The sequence below is a fragment of the Melanaphis sacchari genome, unplaced genomic scaffold (assembly GCF_002803265.2).
Source record: "Melanaphis sacchari strain LSU unplaced genomic scaffold, SCAv2.0 Contig42_pilon_pilon, whole genome shotgun sequence".
NCBI classification, from domain to species: Eukaryota; Metazoa; Arthropoda; class Insecta; order Hemiptera; family Aphididae; genus Melanaphis; species Melanaphis sacchari.
Genome location: NW_020271275.1, coordinates 1,548,825 through 1,573,247, shown reverse-complemented (window position 1 = coordinate 1,573,247; position 24,423 = coordinate 1,548,825). Strand labels below are relative to the sequence as shown.

At 29.1% G+C, this 24,423-nt stretch overlaps 1 protein-coding gene across 3 annotated transcripts in view; it reads right to left on the bottom strand.

Annotated features, from left to right (window-relative positions):
• The window catches only part of LOC112597604 (noggin-like), a 36,727-nt gene that overhangs the window by 6,987 nt on the left and 5,317 nt on the right, over window positions 1-24,423 (bottom strand). Inside the window, exon 2 of one of the 3 annotated variants that reach the window (XM_025343714.1) lies at window positions 10,821-10,960. The exons of 1 other annotated variant lie outside the window; for it this stretch is intronic. In XM_025343714.1, coding sequence (XP_025199499.1) covers window positions 10,821-10,856 — 36 coding nt within the window. In that variant the 5' untranslated portion in view covers window positions 10,857-10,960. Of the gene's footprint in view, window positions 1-1,272; window positions 1,701-10,820; window positions 10,961-24,423 lie in introns of those variants that run through there. One more of the 3 variants, XM_025343716.1, reaches the window with a different exon arrangement.

Sequence of the window (24,423 nt, the reverse complement as noted above, 5' to 3'; positions counted from 1 at the left end):
ATAAAACATTTATACAGCTAATCATTTTTAGTAATTTTTGTGTTTTTAAGGAAAAAAGTGTAAATAACTTATTTTATGTATTCCTAACATTAAATATTTGCGAAAAAATATGTCTTGTATAATAATACAAATACTATTTTTGACACAGAGGATTCTTAATAATATTTATTGTAACAAACCTTACATAATATTATCACTATAATAATTATTTTACATTAAGCAATTATTATATATGTCATATATTACATTATGTTTATATTAATTATATTTTTATTTAATAATTGAATTACTACACCTACTTATTCCCTACACAGTAGTTTACATTAATAATTAAATAAATAATTAAAGCTATTAAAATTAATTGTTAACATTTAGTAATTTATAAAAACTGTCCAAATATAATAAGTACTTTATTAGATATTATATATAATAACCAATATTAAGAAATAGGGACTTTTATTCTTACAACTCAAAAACCACTCGTTTAAATTCTGATTTAGTTACATTGATATGTTTAAAGAATTTGCCTGTAATCATTGTAGAAAAAGTTGGTTTTTATTGGAAAAAAAGAAAATTTGTATTTTTTAAAGACACTCATTAAACATTATAAAAAAGTATTACATAACAATTTCTTTCAATATAAGTAACTGAAATCAGACTAAATTTTATATAGATTATATTTATAAATTGTCACGAAAATTTAAGAACTATAGTGAGTATATAATATTAATTTCCTGTGATCTGACAAAAAAAAAAAAATTATAATTTTTATCAAGATCAAAATCTTCAAGAACTGTCTTCATTATTATACACAAAAAATGAAATACTTATAAATATTTTATCTGCAGTTAAATGTATAGTTTTCTCTTATTTTAAAAATTGTTTAAATTGTATTTCCAGTGTACTTAAAGTTTATTATATCATGCTTAAAGACATTTATTTGTAGTGCTTGTACTACTTTTTTTAAAATATTAATGCATTCTTGCTCCTTGGGACGTTATTGATAAATAAATAATTAAATATGATCCTTAAATAGGATACTTGAAAATTCCGAAATTCACAATTTGAACAAAGAAACAATTAGGGGGTGAGTTCATAGATCTACGCTCAGACGCCGGATTCAACACAATACCACATCTTCGTTCGGGTTTACCACACGCAATAGTTTAACGTCGTTTCGCGGACACGTTTCATACATTATATATTTACGTAACAACTCATATAATATTAAACACACACACACACACTTATATATATAATATTCTTAGTTACCTGATATATATAACCTATACATATATTATAATAGGTATTTATCCGAAATGGACGAACGAACGGGCGCCCGCTCGTACTGGGTCATATAATATTATGTAGAGTTTTGCCGCCGTCGAGCTAGTCTTTTTTTATTATTATTATTATTCTCTAAATCGTCGGTAATTTATTTCGAGTCACGTCGAAAAATAAAATTAAAACGGAAAAAAATAGTAGAAAAAACCCGTAGAAGAAGAAGAAACCGGCCGACTGGATTCTTTGCCGGCACATTAACACCTCGGCTCGACGATCCGTTAACGATAATTCGTTCCGTCGGCCCGAGTCCCCGCGCCGCCGGAGCCCGCGTGACCCGTCCGGTTTGTATTTTTATTTTTTATTTTTTCCGTTTCGGATTCAACGCGTCAATCAACCGAAATCGTGTCCGAAAATCTCGGAGCCGACAAAAGGACTGCACGGCGTCCGTACATAACACACTGTTTGGCCTCGGCCCCACATCGACGACGACTACGACGACGACCACCATCACGCAGCCTCCACCACCGCAATCTCCGTCCGCCACCGCCATAATAATATGATATTATATTATTATTATTATTATTATTATTATTATTATTATTATTACACGTACGCGACAGCGACAACCACTACCGCGGTATAGTGTTGCGTCGGTAAACCCCGTTCTAGTCGCCTTCGGAGGCGTCATTTTCCCTCCTTCTTCTCCTCCTCCTCATGCTGTTGCTGCTAGCCACCGACCGCGCGGTGGGTTTTGTTTGTGACTTTATTTATCCGACGCCGTCTTACAGCGGAAACATGACACCCCGCCTTAAAATACTCGGAAATCGGACGTTCTATGATTTTTGATAAAAACAATATAATTATTGCAGTCTTCAACTTTGATCACCACCCGTCCTGGCACGTCGAATCCGCGATATCGTATACTCGACGATGGTTTTTTATATGTTAGCTGTTAAGTGTTTTTTCAAACTCTAATATTTCTTACATTTTGAGCGAAGGAGCGGAGTGAAGAATGTGTATTAATATTATAATATGTGTTTATTTTTATTATGTCTAAAGATACTTTTTTAAATAGAAAAAAATGATCAGATTATAAACTTCAAGGGGAATTTCTAGTAGTAAATTGGTTCTAGTTGATTCTTCTGGAAAGTTAAAATTGAAAATATTCACTACTTTTTAAAATAATCAAGAAAACAAAACAAAAACAATTTTTTGATCAGATAATCACTCTGCTATACATTATGTATCGAGTATACCAATTAAATTTAAAGTCAACGATAAAATATACCATTCACACGACGATAAACGATTTTCAACGAAAACTATTCATCTTCTTGGTAATCAAGATTGTCTGTAAACAATTGTTTTTATTATAATATTAATATTTTAAAAAGTATTCATATTTTTTCTCCTGATTATTTTAATAATTACTCAGAATTTTCAATTTTAACATCCAAAAAATACCTTCCAAGTGCAATTCTTACTAGAAATCTCCTTCGAAGTTGAATACAAAAATATAAAAATTGACTTCAGACACAATAATAGAAAAAAAATACACATCATCGTACAACTAATACATTATTCACTCAGCTTAAAATCTAAAACGGTCATTTGTTACAATTGTATGGTAATCTTATAGTTAGCAAAATGTTGTACCATCTTCGCCCAAATTTTTTTTCATCATATACAATAATAATTTATCATTGAATTCAACTTTAACAAATCCATTACTCAATGACTAGGTACTTAATAGTACACCTACTATATTACGGAACGATTATACATATAGATATTTGATGGTTTTTTTTTTTATTATTATCCATATTCTATATATTTTTTCCTACGATTTCATCGGATATACGCGATCGACATTAGAATTTCACTTACGTAATTTGGTGTCCGACACACAAACAAAATACATAATTTCGATTAAACCGATGACGACAATAATACGCATTTCCGACGCAATCACCGGTGCAGCTACACATGGACATCTATTTGTATAGAAAAATATAGTTATTTTTAAATAATGTAACAGTTGTATAATATGCAATATATTTTATTAAAAACCATGACGCATTGGATATGACAACTCATGCGTTTGGATTTTCGTACATATATAGGTACTATCTACGCGACACGTGTTTTAGGACCTCGAAACGCACAAAAACGTACATAGCTAATAATAATAATAATAATTAGAATATTACGTCCGACCCATTGTAATAATAACGTTATTGTTTATTCGAACGCGGCACGTTACGTTTCCTCGATCGAATCGCTGCTGTAAATCATTTTTAAAAGCGCGCCGTGCAGTACAATATTATTTTAATATAATATGATTCATATACTTCACGCGTAACAGAGACGTTCGGTCTATTGTGAAATAATTACGGAACGAAACACGTCGTGGACGACGACAATAGAACGAGCGGGATAGACAAAAAAAAAAAAAAAAACAAGTCGAATTCAAACGGTTTATTCGCTTTTTTCCCGATCATTATATCATACATTATAATAATAATACGCACACCTATTATGTATCGCATTTTTACGGCCGAATTTCGTCTGTTCTATTCATTAGCTCCGTCGATCATTATATTATTTCTATCGTATATTTTTTCTTTACCGCAGTCATTCAAACGATACCATTGCGATATTATCATTATTCCTCCCGATATTCTAGCACAACGGTAATGATACGACGACGACAATAATAAATTAATATTATAATATATTAGAACGTGATTGATTTGTCTTTTCTTTTCGGCATGCACCCGTCCGACTACTGTCGATTTTCTCGAACGCCACCACATAATACGAGTACTGTAGGTAGTAGTAAATAGTAATTATTGTACATTTACATGATATTCTTATACATTACGTACATATTATTGTCTTAATACCGTGAATTCTGATACAATCAATGGTAATATAATATCATAACATTGCTATGTAAACGAGAGTCCGAAAATCGGTGGAAGTATTATAACATGAATGACAATTATGTTATATTATTTATTTTAATAGTGACCATAAAAAACATTGTTTGTATGTACGAATCATTATAATAAGCGCATGTTCTCGGCATTCATTACCGGTCGTAAACACTTTTAGGTGTTGACTAAAGTGTTGTAAATAAATACGTATATTACATAGGTATATAAACGTGCGATTTAATTTGTAGAGAAATCACATAGATCTGTGACGGCGCGACGTAGGTTTCTTCATTGGTAATAAAAAAAAATAATAATGAATAAACGGTGTATACCTACGCCATTAAAATATTTACAGACGTAAATAGGACGTATTTATACAGACTTGAGCTAAATGTTTCAGGCGGGCAAACATCATCATAATATAAAAAAAATAATAATAATAATACACTGTTTGTTGTATGCGTTAAAACGGCGAATTGTATAATAAAATGGCATGAAAATAATATCAGGTAAAATGTAAATCGTAAGGTTTTAAGAACTAGTTGAAAGCTAGGATTCTCTGTCATCATGTATCAAATTCAACCATGCATATTAAACAGAAAAAAATATTTCTAAATTTTACTAAATGGTTTCTTTGTTCTAAATTTAATTTTAAAATCCTGAGATGTGATGTATTAGAGAAAATTATTTCTAGAAAGTAAGTACCCTATCAATCCAATGATACGTAATAATGAGTTGTAAAACATATTTTTATATTATACATTTTTCGTATGCATTATGACAATCGATTTTCTGTCTTTTAAATTGTTTTGTTTGCTTCTTGTTTATCGAAAAATTCAGTTCGGTGATTTTTTAATAATCATATTGGTTAGACTTGTATGTATAGATAAAGATGACGTCTTAATTGCTAAGTTTTGCGTGTGACATACACATACCGTGTAATATATTATTTGAATATTACTGTTATAGAGTTTAGAAGATCCCTACATAAGCCTCAAGAGTGCAATTTTTTCTTTATTGGCCGTGGTCCAGAGCTGTGGATTTGTTGGCCACGTCTGTGTTCACGTTTTATTGTTGTAGACATATACATAAAACCAACAGAAATCTTATAGACGTTCCAAGAAAAAAATTATAGATTATAAAACGCGAAATTTGTATGTTAAACAAATTCCATATAATCTGTTTTTGTGGATGAATGATTTTTTTATTAAAAAAATATTATAAAAATTGCAGCAATACTCATTTCACTCATTATTTATAAACTATACATAATAAATATATTTTATACTCTTGAGCTTGTATAATATGGTATTTTTGTTAAAAAGTTGTGGCTGAATTATTTTATATTCTTTGTCAATTGTTGAATTATTAAAAAATATTCTTGTTTCAATATAATAAATACAGCAAGACACGAAATATAATATAAAACAAAGGTTCTTTGTTCGCCGGGTATAGTTTTATTTTGATATGAGCATTTCATTTCAACGGTTTAGAAATTTGCTGAATCAACTAACATAAAGCGTATATAACTGTTTATAGAATAAATTTAATTTCGTTAAACGCCGCACGAATAGGTTGACTAAAAAGTAATGGTTTTACTTTAATATATATCTATTTTACTATATTATGTATCCAAATTCAAATAATATATAATTTATTGTAATTTTAATAACTGTTTTTAATATTATGTAACAATATAGAAGTTTTTTAATTCTGATATCAACAATATTAAAAAAATAAAATATAAATCTAAATCTTCATAATTAAAATCACTTACAAAAAATACATAAAACACAGAAAAAACAATATATTTTACATAGACGCTTCAAAGTCAGAAAAAAAATGTAGTTATTTCAATTATCCATGTACACCTTAATACCAGAAATAAATACTACTTGAAAACAGTTACATTTGCATAAACGTAAAAGCCATAATAGTTTTTAAAGCTGTAGAACACATAAATTACCAATAAAATGAGTACAAATATATACCGACCAATATCCTCACAGAATCAGTCGTAAGTTTATTACGACAAATTCTTTATACGGACATCGTGAAACTCATACAAAAAAAAAGTTATACAAACTCGAAATATGGGAATAAACATAACATTTATTTGAATACCAGAGTTCAGACGCTCAGTAACATAAAAGAAAATAGAAAAGTAGACCTGTAAAAATACTAAGAAATGAATCACTACTTCTACAAATAAAAACGTGTAAAGAAATGGAAAACAATGTTTAAGAAGCTAAATGGCAAACATACTATAGGCATAAGAAATAAATTTAAGCTAAGAAAAATCAAAAAAAAACAATACTCAAATGACAAAATCCCGAATAAAAATAAAAATAAATGATAACACCAAATTAACTATAGAATTGGATACATCGGAATAATGTACATTGTTTTCTAATGGCAACCATCAGCGTGTGAAACCTGGGGAGTAACCCTATTACTATCAACTACAGCATAAACTGGCATAATATTACAAGTATTCCTGAGAAATTAGACATCTGTAAAATTCCTAAGATCACCTTGTAGGATCAGGCCTGAGACCAGATTCAAAAAAACACCAGAATATTTTAATGTATTAAAAAAACTGAATCTTACAATATAATATAAACTGTATAATGTAAAAACAAAAATAGATTTAACACCTAGTTTATAATAAGTGTGATAAATTTGTAATAGTATATATACATTTTAAAGACATTAATTGCCTAGCTATACGTAGCTGAAACTGTAAATTTAATCAAAAAATGAATACATAAATATTTAAAATATGTGTAATCAGACTTAATATTAAATTATATATTATTAGACATCTTTAAATAATACTTTTAATTATTTTAAAACCGTGTTATACAAAAGGGTTAAGGCGTACGACGTATTTTCACATTGTATTAATATATTATGTCGGTTCAAAGTATATTTTACTATTTGAAGGTTATGCGAATGTCAATGTCGGTTTATATGTGATATGTATATTATTTTGTTTCTGTGAATCTTAAGACACAAATAAAACTTTTTAATATTATGCAACATTTGTTATTATTACGCAAGAATTATAGTAATAATTTATAAGATACGTTTTAAACAATTCAATAAATCAACTAAGTTCTTTGTAGTAATATGAAACATTTTGTAGCAAAGTATAAATAAGTGTTTAGAAGTTTGTCGATTATTGTAAATGAACCTTTTATATTTGATTGGTGGCCAAAACAATTTTTTCTACTAACATATTGAAGTGATATTTAAATATCTCGTTGAATATTGTACACTAATTTAAAGATTTAAAATTAATTTAGTCAATAACTATAAACTGTATAATATATACATTTTTATATAATGGCAAAACTTTTAACTTGATTTTTTTTTTTAATGCGTTTAATCGGTTATAACATCTATTCAACAGAATATTAATTATTATTTATGTTAATATTCAGTAATTATACTTTTCGATTATGTTTAGTTTTTGTTTACATTATAATATATGTATTTTTGTAATCTTTGGAAAAGCATTATTATGTAAAATGTATTGATCACCTGTTGTTTTAGTCTCTAAAATTATTAACATTGTAATCAGTAATCATCATATCTATGTATAATAATTAATAATAATATTATGTTTCTATAACAAATATGAATTGTTTTGGATTTCACGAAAGTATATCGGTGTGTTACCGTTTTTTTCAGATAATTAAATAAAACAAAAAAAAACCAGCCTATTTTAATATGCATAAAATTCATCTTTTTTCTGTTTCCTGCAATTTATAACTAATTCACAAAATATAAACCTTTATTATTTCGTTTATATAATTTATATAATACTTATTTAATATGCGTGGTGAATTTGCGAAACTTAACCGTAACACCAGTGCATTACGCTCTTTTCGTATCTTCACATATCTGTGGGACGAAATCGAAAAAAAAAAACTTTTCTAAAAATTGATAATATTATTTATTACAATAATATTATTGCATAAAGTTATTGACCAAACTTCGTAAACGCGTTGTTATATCGTAGCGTGTTTAACAATCCGATGTTGTCTAGATATTATGTACAACGAATAATGTATAATATATAAAATAATATGTTAAAAGAGAATATATTTTTTTACAAATGCGTGGGGACAAAAATGTCACTTTTTGGGATCACATAAGTACTCGCACAGCTGTAAATATAAAAATAAATTATTAATATTGTTATTATCGTGCATCGAATATATACGCGTGTCTACATTTATATTATATTTAAATAGAAAAAAAAACTGGCGCTCGTTAATTTGTTCTTCGCTGTACGCATTAACGTGAGATGAGATTATAATAAGAATGAACCAGTTTTCATGTGTCAAATATACATATTTTTTTTTTTTTTGCCTTCTTTACGCGTACACAATGACATATTATAATATATTATTATAATAATGGAACGGCAAATCAAAACGTCTACATTAAAATATAAGAAGTATAGGTACACCGTGCACTACACGCGCGTGTGACGGATACCATTTTCGTCATCCCAGCAGTAAATCATCAGCGCAAAACGAACGTTTTTTCAATTTTCTATCCGGTCGTAAAATTAATAGTTTGAAACCAATTCAATATTTCTGGATAATATTGTTATTTGTAGTCTTGCATGATACCATCTCAAGATTAACATCTCAAATCAATGTCCAAGTTTTATAATTTATATCACATTTGTTAATCATGGCTAAAATCTTCAACAAATTACTGTTATATTGCATGCATTTAATATGTAATAGGTACATTGTAATACATTTAAAAATAATTTTAAATTTACAGTATTAAAGTTAATTTACTTAACTAAGCTATGCTTTTAGCGTAGTAAATAAGCTATTTATAAACTGTTTATAATAAACAGTATATTTACATTTATGTTTATAATATTGAACCTTAATTTTTAACTGCTCTAATATTCAAACTTAATTTTCTATTAATTTAATTACAGTTCAAGAAACAAATGACTAACAATTTTTTCTTTGTATTTTAAACTATTCTAAACTATTTTTCATATATTTTACAAATATGTCAAAAACCCTAAATTCATGCTTTATATTTTGCTTACGACTTATTTATCCGTTTTAGTGAGTATGGAGAACTACCTGTATAGATATCTAATTGGAAGAATTTTGAGTTCTTTGTAATTTAGTAAAGTAGAGCAACTTTATTCCCTTTTATATAATTATATTCTTATTGCAAGATATTTTGAACTCTCAATTAACCTTATTGCATTATCTGTACAGCCACTTCCAAACTATTCAACCATATTTAAAAGTTAATTTGTTAAGTGCTTTGTAGATACCTACAATACACAAAATGTTATTAGGTTAAATTTGAAATTTCGTTTAATTTAAAATTGTTTGAAAATTATATTGAACTTCGTCACTTTATATTTTATAATATAATAAGGAATACAACAGTCAGTGGACGATTCGAAGAGATCAAATTTATTACCAACCACGACCACCGCGACCACCGCGGTCGCGGTATAGACGAATGAGTTTATATTATTGTGTGTACTTAAATTATTATCCAGCCCAATTATATAGGCGTGTATATCGAATGCGTTACATAACGTGGTTTCGGACAAAACGAGCGTGTTTTCAACAAATTGATCAGAGAATTAAGACGAGGAAGAGGCGGCGAAACGAGTGGCCGCCTGGTCCGCCTGTTGACAAATTCCACAGGTTCGTCGCACAAAGGTCCGCGGCGTGCGTGTGAACATAATATAATAATACGCGTATCTACCTCTATACACATGATATACGATTTTGGACGATCGGAATGCCGAACAAAAATAATAATAATAATAACAATAATATTGTAATAATATGATATTCCGCTTTAGGTTTATTGCGGCGGTGGGGTCGTACCACCCCCGACACACAAGCCGCACTGCACTGTGCTTATACCTCTGAATAATAAATTTATAAAAAGACGACGATGTACCAATGGCGTATATACATATTGTACTTAACGACAATGAAAAAGAATGCGCTCGGTCCAAACGCGTTTATACATATTATAGTAACAGTAATAATAATAATATCATATGCCGCGGTATATACCCGCGGCGGCCCGCTACGACCCCGAGTACCCGACCTCTTCGGCCGTCTCCGACACCTAAATAATATAATATCGCCGAGATTAACACATTCCACTGCGCGAGAGCTGCAGCGGCGAGCGCATACATTATAATAATATACAATAATATCACACGCCCGTCGGACTCGTACATTACGTGTGTATAATGCGAGTTTAGGTACAACTCCTCTGTATCCTGCAGTACTGACTGTGCTGCGCTGGCCGCCATCGTGTAGTTATTATTATCGATGTTGTTATTATTTTGTTGTTACGATCGGCCGTGCACGATATGTAAGTCGCTATTTCTTCACTACATTGTGCCGCGGTCGGTTCGAATATCGATAAATATGTTATAGGCATTTCGGCGTGTTTATGAAAAGATGTCGTGCTCCAATACAAATTATATATCGTTATTAATAATAACCTTGAATATTTTTTTAAAAAATTTTATTGATCAATCATCGCAAAGTTAATTTTAATTTTTTTTACCGTTGGTTTAATGGAGGATGTCAACGCCCGGCGCATCGTTCTTATTTTCTTACTATGACCCGCGCGCCATATGGCGAATTCTCGTCATCCAATATTGCTTGTGTTGCTAGCTTTAATGTTAGAATCAAAAGCGCAATAACCTAAAAACAAATTTAAAGTTAACAGAATTGTCTGTGTTGGCATACTAGCTTCTTTTTAAAGATATTTAAATTTTTCTATGATGTACGTCTAAGCATTTTCAAAGTGTAATATCTAACACAACTACTCGTAAAATGATCAAAAGATATCTTCATGAATCGTAACCAGCGTATGAATCAACTATTAAAATTTCGAATTTATATAATTTTCTTTTCTACACGGTATATAATACAATAGGTACCTACATATATTTTACGATCATTTAAGTTCCATTATTCTAGCAGTTCTAAAATGTGTAAACGCTCCGCTAGAACAACGACTTTGTTATAATTTAAATTTTAATTAAGATTGTAACTATATTATCATCAGTGATAATACTTTAACAATACGTTAATCAATAATATTATATTTGGACCGATCACAAAATATGATGACACAGAAATAGTCATTTTCGTGTACCACAGCCCCCGCGCGAGGCGTTATTGTCGCTGGAAAAGATTTTCCGGTCGGCGTTTCAAAATGCGGTTTGTATACCGCGATGCGAGCGCTCCAGTTCCGTTCCGGTCGACTCGCTGATAATAATATATACAATAATAATAATAATAATAATAATAAAAAATCATATCATACAGAATCACATTTTATATTAATATTATTATTATTATTATTATAATGCTATAGTCGTCGGCCACCACCGCCACACCGCGGACCCTACCCGAGGTTGTCCGCTGCGGTTTGGTTGCCCGCGAAGACCTGCACGAAGACGAACCGGGCATTGTGCGCGCGGACGAGCGGGCGGCGGCGCGTGACAAACGATTTCACGGCCGACTCCGGTGTATTGCACCTATACAGTGTATTACATTAAACCGTATAGTGGGTACCTGCATACCAATACCCGGGTATGAAACGTACGCATAAGACGTGTGCGCGCGGAGCACTGCAGCGTAATCGCCGTGAACGGTGGCGGTTTAATCGGAACGACGACGACGACGACAACGACGATTCGGCTCGATCCGCGGACAGGTATATAATTATATATATTTAGGTATACAATACGGGCGCAGCAGCTGTAGACCGCGATCGCCGCAGGTACAATATGTCATATATGTATATATCATATTATTATTATGTATATTATATACGTATACACGCGAGATGCGCGGCGGCGTCGGTAGGCGTTTACACACCGTGTTATAGTCGTCGCGGTGGTCGTACAAAATGTATTGGTACCTATATACAATATAAATATATATATATATATGTGTGTATGCGTTTTAATATTGTAATATACATTATATTCTCTCGCCTCGCACATCCGGTCAGCTATACAGCCTATGCGAGTATAATGATAATGAAAATTATATGTAGGTACTCACGCACACACATTATATTAAATTATCGTAGCCGCCGCCGGTGGCCGTCGTAAGTGAGTCGTGCATGTATATATATATATATATATATATATATTATGCGTTACGGAGTGCTGCAGATATTAATGTAATTTATATAGCGTAGTAGATATTGCGCGAGGGCGGTGACGATGCGCGCCGCCGCCGCCACCGCCGCGGGACGGTTTCCGGAAACGCTATCTTATTATACGAATAACATCACTGAAGCTGTTGCACTCCTACCTCGGTGATCCGATTGTTGGCGAGACGAGTTCAGGTGCAGTTGCTGCAATGTCGGACTGTCAGAAAAGCTCCGGATTACTGGCATATCGTTTTCAAGTTTTCATTTCGTTATGAAACGCTCGTTATTATAATCGTATAATAATAATAATGCGTTTAAAAATTTCATCAGACGAACGTTTTCACAAAATGCGTTTATAATATTTTCAAACATTTAATTTACTAATAAAACCTTTAAAAACATACTGCTCGTATTTTTAAAAAAGCACATCTTGTTTGTCACGGGTTTTTTAGATACATGACGTTATTTTCTTTTTGATTCAATTAATTCTGTTCTCATTCATTTTTACGATTCCGACTTGTCTATTTACCATGAAACTCGAAATCGTATTAGTAGACCAAAAATTGTCTCCTATAGTAATCTTAATCTATATTTTTATCAGCATTTAATAATTATACTATATTATGTTTATTCTTAAACTATCTTATAATAAATTTAAAAAAAAAAACCGATAAATTTAAAAAAATCAATATTTCATGAATTTCTGATATATTTCATATCTGAAACACTAATAATTAAAATATATTTACATTGCTGTATAATTACATTTTTTTTTAATCAACATTTTTTTTTTTTTTTTTTTGTCAAGTACGTTTCATTTTAGCTTTATTGCGTTGTTTATTCTTGAAGTAATCATTGTTTTTTTGCAGCCGTAATCCAATTTTCTCCAGCCTACATTATGACCTTCTAATGTCTATACGTTTTTTTATAATTTTGCATAATATATTTAATATGTATATTGTATAACGTTAAAATATTATGATTCTCTATTCGCTCACGTACATTTTTTATTCTCGACATCGTGTTCTACACTTAAGTTCAATAATAATGCTTACAATCATTCACTTGTAGTAAAAATTAATATAATCATGTAATTAGATTTGTTTTAGTTGAAAGTTTATCTGAAATAATCTTTAGATACATACGCATAAGTATATATATGATTTTAAAACTTCACAACTGGTTTTGTAGATTTTGGTGGAGAAGGGATTAACGGCAGATAAAACATATAGTCATATATGAATAACCTAAATAGATTTTTTGAGTTATAAATTTCCAATAAAAACTCTAGTTAAAGCAATAATAATTCTTGATAATCAAGTTTTTATGATTTTTAAAGTCTGATGAGTAAAATTTTTAATCTGCGATTAGACGTTTCTAGTGAGATAGTGGGAGAGGATATGACCTTCATGTCCACACTTAAATAATATTTGACTTCAATAAGTTATTTATAATTTAATCTTTGTAATAACAGTATAGTGTGTGGACAGATTACCGAAGTATATTATTTTATTCTTATTTGTATTATATAAATGTTAACTTCGAATCTGCTATCAAACGTCCGCGGTTCGATATCAAAACAGTATTTTAATAAATTATAATATAATGACGACCGACGGTTGGGGCGCCACATTATATCGTGTTAATTACGTAATAACAACAGTGGTGACAAGCGTGTCGCGTAGTTTGTACATATCACATAATATTATATATAGTATAAACTATAATGTATGTAGTTTAATAGCAATGCATTGCATTATTCATGACGGCATGCGCGTAAATGATTCACATTACTACACGACATTATAAAATAACGTACAGTAATTCATCATTAAACGGGCGCATACGCGTTTTTATAATTATTTAAACGCCACTGCCGAACCTAACTGAAACATATGACGAGGCCAGCGTATGCGATAGACTTTTCCGCATCACGATTTGATATATTATCACGATACGGTTTCGTAGCGGGCAAAGATCCAGAAAAAAAAATTTTTAATTTTCCACTCCGTGATCACACATGCGCAACAAAATATTATACATGTGTGTCATATCACATTATAATGTGCGGACTACAGAAATATACAGAGTGCCAAGCATACTCACCCCTGTTTTTTTTTTATTTTACCAATAAATTAATTAAGTTTTTAAGTTTTAGAATTTTCAAATATATTTTAATATCATATTTTAAAAATATTGAGACTTTTTATATTACTTATGTCTTGTGGTAATACACACTTTTGTTTTTTTATTTTATTTTTTCTTAATGGGAACTCCTCATTTTTACTGTAAATTATTTAGCAGATAATTTTTTACATTATTTAAAATTAAAACAAGTATTGTATCTCAGTTTTTACAATGTTTATACTAAGGATAATAGTCCTTAAAAAATATTGTACAAAAATATAAAATAGATATTATAATAGTTCAATTATCATCAAGTATTATACTGGGACCATAAACATTAATTATAAAAGTTAATAGATTAATATTAATCAGTAAAATTTTGAAATCTTCATAGCCCCATCTCTTCCAAATTCAGTATCATGGGACCTATTATCCTAAATAAAACAAGTTTAATGACTCAAAAACTACTCGTTTGAATTTTAATTTAAATAGGTACTTCAATATTTTACGTATCTATATAGTTTGTGCGCCACGCTCAAGCTTGTGAACAAATTGCCAATCCGGGACTGTTAAAATTGTATTGATTTTAACAATGCGTGTCTCACTTTCGTCCTAATGTTTAATAAAACTTACATTTTTTTCCATAAAATGTCAGTTTTCTAAGTTTTTAAATGCGTACCTAATACAATATTAAACGTATAAAAATAATCAAATTTAAATATGATATATTTGTCTATGGACATATTATATTTGTTTCAAGCATTTAAAATCAGGTACCCTCCGATTTGCAATACGTGTATTACAGTAAAGGTACAATTTTATAGTGAAATAGGAAAAAACCGATTTCGTAGGACATGACTTAATACGCACGGTAAACAGTTGACTATAAGAATATTGTAATCGGTTTACATATAAGTATTATATTATTTTCATTTTATGGCTTGACATACTATTGAGAATTATGGCTTTACTTTAGTCACAGAGAAAATACAATATAATATATTATCGTATAGTGCGTTGCAGCAGTCACCTACAGAGCGAGGAAACTGCGTTATTCTACCGTAGCAGTACATAATATTACGTCTTTAAAATGTGTACAATTATATTTTATAAAATAAAAAGTAAATAAACGAAACAAAACATTTCTGTAAATAAAAATCGTTTTTCGAACGAGTTATAAATTTGTCTACAAATTTAGTGTGACACAGGGGTAGGTTCAGCAAAAGTTTACTATTCGTCTGCAACTATTACAAAAATTAATTATTCGGTAGAAAAAATTCTGCTAGAAAATATTAAATTAAAAATGGACGTGTCATCATTCAAAAAAAATTTAAAAGTTATAATCGTTAGAAATAGTAAAAAATATGATTGAAAAAAAAATGTTATTTTTGAATATTTGAATATAGAGATACCTTCTTATCATGTAAAAGAAAGTATTTTCAAAAACTCCAATATTTTTCAAGATAACAAGTGTTTACTGTAAAAAGAATCACCCAGTATCATATATTATATAAATATTTTGTGTCCGACTGCTGTAGTTGTAGTCACCTGCGGTTTCCGCGATATCGTAGCTGTGGCATGCGACTAATTGCACGTATAGGCGTCAACAATCGTCGCGCAATGACAAATAACTTCGCGAAATCAATCGTTCGCGCAGAGATTTCCCGCGTATGAAAATAATTTTTTTCCTAATATTTTCACAATATTATCTGGATAATACGTATATTATATAATTTTTATTATTATTTTCAATTTTGTATAGATTAATTAACGATTATCGCATGCGCACACCGCGATAATATTACAATATCATAATGTGCGAAGTAAATTATAAAAAAATAAACTGTAAAACATATTAATAGTATTTAATTCACCTACGTGTATACGTATATCTATTATGTCTATTATAATTGTAGCAATTTTTAGTCATCGATTATTACTAGACATGGATAGTATTCCAAATAAACTACTTCGAATACTACAATGAGTAATGATTGGAGTAATTGATTTTTTCTTCGAAAGTACTCGAATACTTCATTGTTCAAGATACTCTATAAAATCATTTTATTTTTATCAAAAAGTTATACGATTATTTTTTTTCCTATTATGTTTTTCTGGAAATTATTATAATATCGCGTACATTTTAAATTAACAAATTATATTATTGTTTGTTTTTTGTATGCATTATTATTTCTTATTAATACGATAGAATATAAAATATCATACAAATATTATATTTTTAACTTAAAACTCAGCATGAAAACAAATCTAAAACCTATTTGACATGTTGAGCTAATAATTTATATTAAGTAAACTAAAAAATAATTACCATGATATTTAAATAGCCATACCCCCTCTATTCATATATCTTCTAAACCTTAAGACACTTCATACATTGCCAATACAAATAAATCTATGTATAACTATTTGAAAATTTATGTTGAGAAGTTATAGTAAGTTGCTTGAAAATTCAAAAACTCAAAAGCAGAATAAAATTATAATTCAAGGATGAAACAGAGTTGAGAGTACTCAGCGATTAATCGCCTCTATTCAATTGTCGAAGATGCGAGGAAGACGATCTTGGAAACAGTACCACCCCTACGACACGCTGCGTACATACCATATAGAATAATTGAACCATTGTGGAGAGAAAAACAAATGATGATAATAATGATATCATCATCCCACCCTTTTTTTTTATATTTAAATTTACATTCCAGTTCATATGGGCGTACTGTACCGACGAATATGGGTTGTTTCGTAGCCCGTAGGATGGGCCTCGCCATGACATGAGCTCCGATATTACGCGTAATATATGTGTTGTTATTATTTTTACCATTGCACTGGGAGAAACGATGGAAACCAATAACACGCTACGTGTATGTCAATATACTATAATATTATGTACGTAAACAGTATTTAGTAAATAATATTTTCTTGTTTATAAGACATATCATAAGCCTACGGACTTAGTATTATTACATTACACATTTCTATCAAGTAGGTTTTTTTCCCTTTCGCTGTCCCAGCGATAGACGTCCGGTTAGTATATAGCACGCACACGATATAAACATAATATATATATATATATATATATATTATAGCAGCAAATAGGAACCTATATAATTTATAATAATAACTATAATAACAAGAGTGTCCTTGCAGTCAGATTGCAGTTAGATTATATATATCATAGTCGTTGTTTCCCTGCGAGTCCCCTGTAACGGCTGTACATGTATGATGATATATCATATATAGTAAATCTATACATAGTATATTCATAGAAAAAATTTACTTGGACTGGGAAGTAGATACTTCAAATATTTAGTATTACCAATAATATACGTGATACTATTATTATATAGTACTATATACATCTTTACGTATAATATTAATGATTTTAAAATCGTATAAGTATTGCTAAAATAAACGAATTAAAAATGAGAATACATAGTTAATTTTTTTAAATATTTATAATAATCTGAAATGATTTTAAAACTATTATTTTTACTCCTAACATAAAAATGAATGAGCTAAAATGATAACTTTTCACATAATCCTTTCACGTTTGTAATGTAATAGTGCATATCTATCGTGTGAAGACCTTATTTAAAAAATAATACTGGCTTATATAATTATAAGATATATGTCTACAAAAAATCTAGATGGTGGTCAATGACTATATTTGAATAATAGTATCACTCGTTATGACTTAAAATATAATGTAAAATATAATATAGTTTTCTTTTTTTAATTAAAAAATTTAGTAAGATCTAAAAGTAACAAATATGCAAAATATATTTTTAATTTTAAATCTTTCAAGGGCATATAACTATTTTCTCAAAAATATAAATTTTATAATATTAGTAGAAAAGTTTAAAAAATATTAAAAACAGTTCTTCATGATAATAATTATAAAAATAATTTCAATGACGTGGTTACTGTTTTAAATGTTTTGATTAGGTATGTGTAACCTTATTGAAAATACGTTTGTGTTAAATGACATTAAAAAAACAAAAAGTTATTTTTCTTCCTTATAAGTTGTAGACATTTTATTTTATTGTTTTTCAACAACATGAAGTCGGCCTATTCTTAATGTTATGTTTTTTAAGGGAACTTTTATAATTGAAATACCACATATTATTTACATAAAAATTTGTCAATAAGTTACTTGAATAAATCATTAAGTTTACTAAACATTACACATGTGTGCGCCATCGATGCGTAGATATTGTACACAACAAACGGAATTCTGGATCGCACGAAATGAGGAAGATCGGCGACAAATTACTGATAAAAAGTGCATCGTCTAACATTATTTTATAACATTAAATTATCTCGCAGACGGCCGATCCTACGGTTTTACACATTATGCGTATAATATGCAACGTATGTAACATATTTAATACTACCTTAAACCTATATGAGCGTACGTTTAAGACACCGCAGCGGCATGTAACAGAAAGAAACCAAGATGATAGCTGATCGGTGAAAAAAAAAATAAGAGGGTACCAGTATGGCGTATATAAACGCTTTGCTGTGAAAGAAGACCCGGCCGCGGGAGAATACCGATTATATCTGTCTGAAGAATGCGTGGTGGATTTGAATAACATACGTAAGTTATAATACTCAATAATAATAATAACAACGCAATAATACACAAACTGTATAAATACGTTTATAGGTACACGTTAAAAACGGACGTTGATCGGTTTCTCGTTACGATTTTGTTTTCTGTAATATATATATATATATATATATATAACGTACACAGTTGGATTGAAATTAATATCGTTGACAGTTGAAAATAAATTATTTTTATATAAAATAAATCAGCTGTGTAACGTTTTTTTTAATATTATAAATCTTGCGAACGAAACCGTACAATATTATAATATATACAGCAGGTACCTGCTCTAATAATATATTATCATTATGCATAATCAATCGAGTTAATAAGAGAGTAAATACATAAAAATTTAAGTATTTTTTAGGGATGACCTTGATTTAGGTATCGAATTTCAGAAATTACATCATTTGAGTTTGAGATATTTTACTGAGTAAATGAGTTGATTCTATGAGGTAAACCATTTAGACTAATTGATCAAGTATTATGTGGCCTGTTTAAACGAGTGTTTATTCCATAAAAAACACTATTTAGACGATCACTATGTATTGTGTAGTTATGTACAATGTACATTGTCAATAAAAAAAAGGGTTAGAAAATGAGTACATTTTGTTGTATACATCATTAATTTCGAGTAGAATTCGTTATTGAATAAATAACTTAAATTAATTTTGTTAAATTTAAATCTATTGATAATCAATTGTACACGAAAAAACACGGTTCTGATTATTTGTTTAAATTTTTATAATCATGCAGGTCATAAAATAATTATTGTATGATTAATGATTATTATTTTTCTTCAATATTTTGTTTGTTTTTACTGATTACGACAAAAACTTATTGTGGCTGCGGATCAAATTCGAGTATTATCAAATTACTACTTGGACCCAATTCGTTTTTAATTTAAAAGTGATCAAATATCTAGGGATCCAACTCGAATTGTTTCTCTTACTGTTTTTTATTTACCTAAAAAGTAATAGTCTACAATGCTTTAATACTTACCAAAAACAGAATTCTTGGCAGGCGCATAATATAATAATACATAAACATAACCCACAAGAAAATCACATAAAGTTATTTCTACTGGATGATGTGCGTATTACGTTCAGTAGCGTATCTATACTCAAACTTGATCGACGGTGTAGAGTGAGGTTTATATTGTTTTTAATTTACTTTTTGATATGGAAAGCTCCTCCTCAGCAATCCATATTAATCAAATTATTGAATTATTTTTTAAACAGACAAATGAATTCCTTATTTTATTTTATGTCAATATTATTAAAATTGTTATTACAGAAACAATTATAAATACATAAAAAAAAACCAAGTTTCAATTTTCAGAAGCGGAAAGTGTGATCCATCTATGTCTCTTCCATAAAATAACATTGGTTACATGTTATATATTATAATATTAGTATAAATTAATGCCTATAACGTAAATAATAATTATTAATACTATATCAAACGAAAAAAAAATTATCCTAAAAAACTTATATTAATCATACAGATTTCAGCATTATAATTTGTAAAACAAACTGAACTCTACCTACCATTAAATATACTAACTAATAGTGTATATAATATACATGTATATATATATATATATATATATATATATATATATATATATATTAAATAAAAATAAATATAATATATATTATGTATATATTTGTTGCTACTCACAATTTTATTATAACATTATATTATTTTATTTACGAAACATTTAGTTAAGTCTTTCTATATTGGTTATCCTCATCAGCTATGGTAATATATACATGCATAAGATGATTTTATTTACGACAGTCAATGTTACAACTTGGTTAAAATGAATAAAAGTGCAATTTTATTACGTTTTCTGTTCAAAATTTATAAGCATAGTAGCTATTTTATTAATGATTAAAAGAAAAAAATAAGATTAGAAATGTATTAACTCAAGGATAAACATAATAAACATATTGCATTATATTTTTATATGTATATTTAGGTAGATACATCATGACTCACTTGCAAAATGTATACATGCAAATATATGTTATTACATTATAATATGTATGAATAAAATTGTGTTTTCCTTATTTTGCTCTCTCAATGTACGATTTTTTTTTTTTCATAATACATTGATAATTCATTATAATATTTACATTTTATTTTATTCTTCAATAAGTAATAATAATATATTGCCATTAAAATTATATTCACAACATAAATTATACTGAATGTAGTCATATTATTATAACTTACACGATTTATTGGCTTTCATACATTTTGACCTTAATTGAACTGAACTGTTCGTGTATTGTAATGGTATACTGCAGTTGTAAAATTGAAATTCTGCAATATTGTAATGCTAAATTTTTGAATAATAAAAAAATTAACGCACTATACGTCTATACATATTCTATTGCTATAGTATAACAAAATATAATAATTGAAATTGCATATTTTTAATTATTTATTTTCTGTTTTAGGAGTTATAAAACTTTACCTAACATTGCACTTGCGACCTTCAAGTAAAAATATAAAATATAAATGAATAACTAATAATATGAAAACAGTATAATTTTCTTCGATAAAATGTGTAATAACGTTGATATAACAGCTTTTAAACAGTTTTTTCTAATTTGAAACTTATTAAGAGAAATGCAAACGATCAATAATTTCAAGCAAAATTTACCAATTATTTGTAAATTATATACTAATGGACCTAATAATAACATGACTTTTGAAAACTGATTAATAATCAGTCTATTTAATATTTAATATTATTTATTCGAAATCGATCAGGCTACATTTTATTAATTATTTTTATTGAATTTCAAATAATCATTATCATAAAATTTAAATACTTAAACCAAGTCGTTATGTAAAAATCGGAAACAGATTAAGAAAAAGTTAAGTAGACGAAATGAAAAATTCAAATTAGTTTTAAAAGTATAATCACATTGTATTATGTCTACCGATATGATTGACAAAAGAATTGTTCATTTAGGTTGAAATAATTGGCTCTTGTGCAATACCCTTAATATAGAATTAATGTAAATGATAATGTGAAACTCCTTACGAACTACAACCACCTCATCTCTCAATTGACTTCAAAAACACTACCTGACAACCCCACAAGACGTCTCAAACGTCACCAGTGCAAAGATCTTCTCAACCAATAAAATACATATATTAATCTTAAAAACTTTTATTATTTTTTTCTTTTTTTAATTTATTGTAAAAGGTGATTCGACTGCAAGCCTTCCTTCATGTTACTCAAAGCCTTTTTATATCATTATATCATATCATATTTACTTATTGTATATAATGTACAGATTGTAAATTTTCAATAAACGCCATTTATATTAAAAAAAAAAAAAAAAAAAAAAAAGATTTGTAAACAAAATTTATTATTATAATGATTATTCAATTCGATCTTCCGTCTTTTTATTTGTTTATTCTTGTCGTTCTGAAAGCGCGCGTATATATTAAGTAAAAAATTAATATTTTAAAGCAAAACAAATCGATAGCGAATTTAAAACGTATGCCAAAATAAATCACTGTTTTAGTGCGATTTTACTAGTGTGTTTAAAAATATCGAATAATCTTGCGAATTCCGTTCTTATATTATTATTATTGAAGTCTCCGTGAGTGGCGCCGACATCATAGACGTTTGGCCTATTGCCCGGATATGCGACGAGTACCCCATATCGTTTAACATATTATTATTTTATACGTCACAATATAGAATAACAGATTTGGCCGTTGCAGCTATAGTGTATTGCACGCGTAATATATATTACAATATTATATTACCATGTGCCAGCCGTGATTTTTTTCTAAAAACGTTAAAAAACGCGAATCCCGCGCCCGCGTTACATATTATGATGTAGGTACCATAATATTGCAATATCGTTACCTACTGTAACCGCGGTACAAATTTCGTAAACGGGTAAACGCTCGTAAATCAGATTTATAATGTTATTATTATCATAGAAAATCTCTGTACACGCACGCACGCGTACCGCACATCGTCGCCATCGCGGTACATACGCAAAATGGACTATACACTGTTTTAATAGTTTTATTTTATTTTTTATGAAGGTAGGTACTTTTAATATAATAATAACGATATGTTTTCGGGCATGCTAACATTTCCGTCCAAGTCGGTTATTAATTAATTTTTTTCCACACACATTATACACACAACGCCCTATACAGTCAATATAAAACCCGACGCGTTATTAATGTCATAATAATAATATTAAATTGTACTATATAATGCGATTGCTCGCATTCATCAATTCAGCAACTGTCGCGTTTGCTGCACACATAATATAATAATATTATACTGGGGTTTCGATAATTATTATTATTATTATTTTTATTCAAATGTGTATTATTTTCTATCGTTGCGACGGTTTAATAATTTTTTTTTTCCAACCGATATCGTTTCGACGTGCGTAATAATAGTAATAATAAGAATAATAATAATAACAACGTAAACGTCACAGCAGCAGTCGTCGTCGTCTTCAGGCGCAGTAGGTATATATACCGTTATCGCGGTACCTACCTACCTGTATAATATGGGTGAACGTACTGTCGCGTATGTCTGAGCGATTATCATGTGTGTGTGTGTGTGTGTGTGTATGTGTGCAAAAAGAGAGTGTCGTGTGTTTTCGTCTCACCTCTGTCGGGATTGAATCGCTCGCGCAAAAAAAAAAAAAAATTAAATAAAAAAAAAATCACGCCACGAACGCGCGTGTGTTGTATATACATACAGACGATTTGTTCAAAACGCCTTTCCGAAACACGAATTTATGAGATTTTTCCATTTCATTATTATTATTAATTTTAGGAACGGTATGCTGCTGTGGCGGCGACAGCGACGGCGAACGTAGGTAATGCGGGCGCCCACGCGTCCTCGTGTGTATATATATTATATATGTATAACTATATATAATAATATTATGTGTGTGCGTTCATCGGGCATGAATGGAAACGACCCCGAGGCTCCGTGGGAAGTCATGAATGGAACACGCAGAGAAAGAATCCTTAAAAATATGTGATATTTTTTATTATTATTATTTTTTTATTTTTTAATCCTTTTTTAACCCTATCTCATAACGCGTCGCGTTTAATTCGAATTTTATTGCCGCTGGAAAAACTTGTCTAGTCGACGCGTCGCGGTCGTTGAATAATAACGATCTTATTATATATATATATATATATATATATATATATATCATTATATTATTA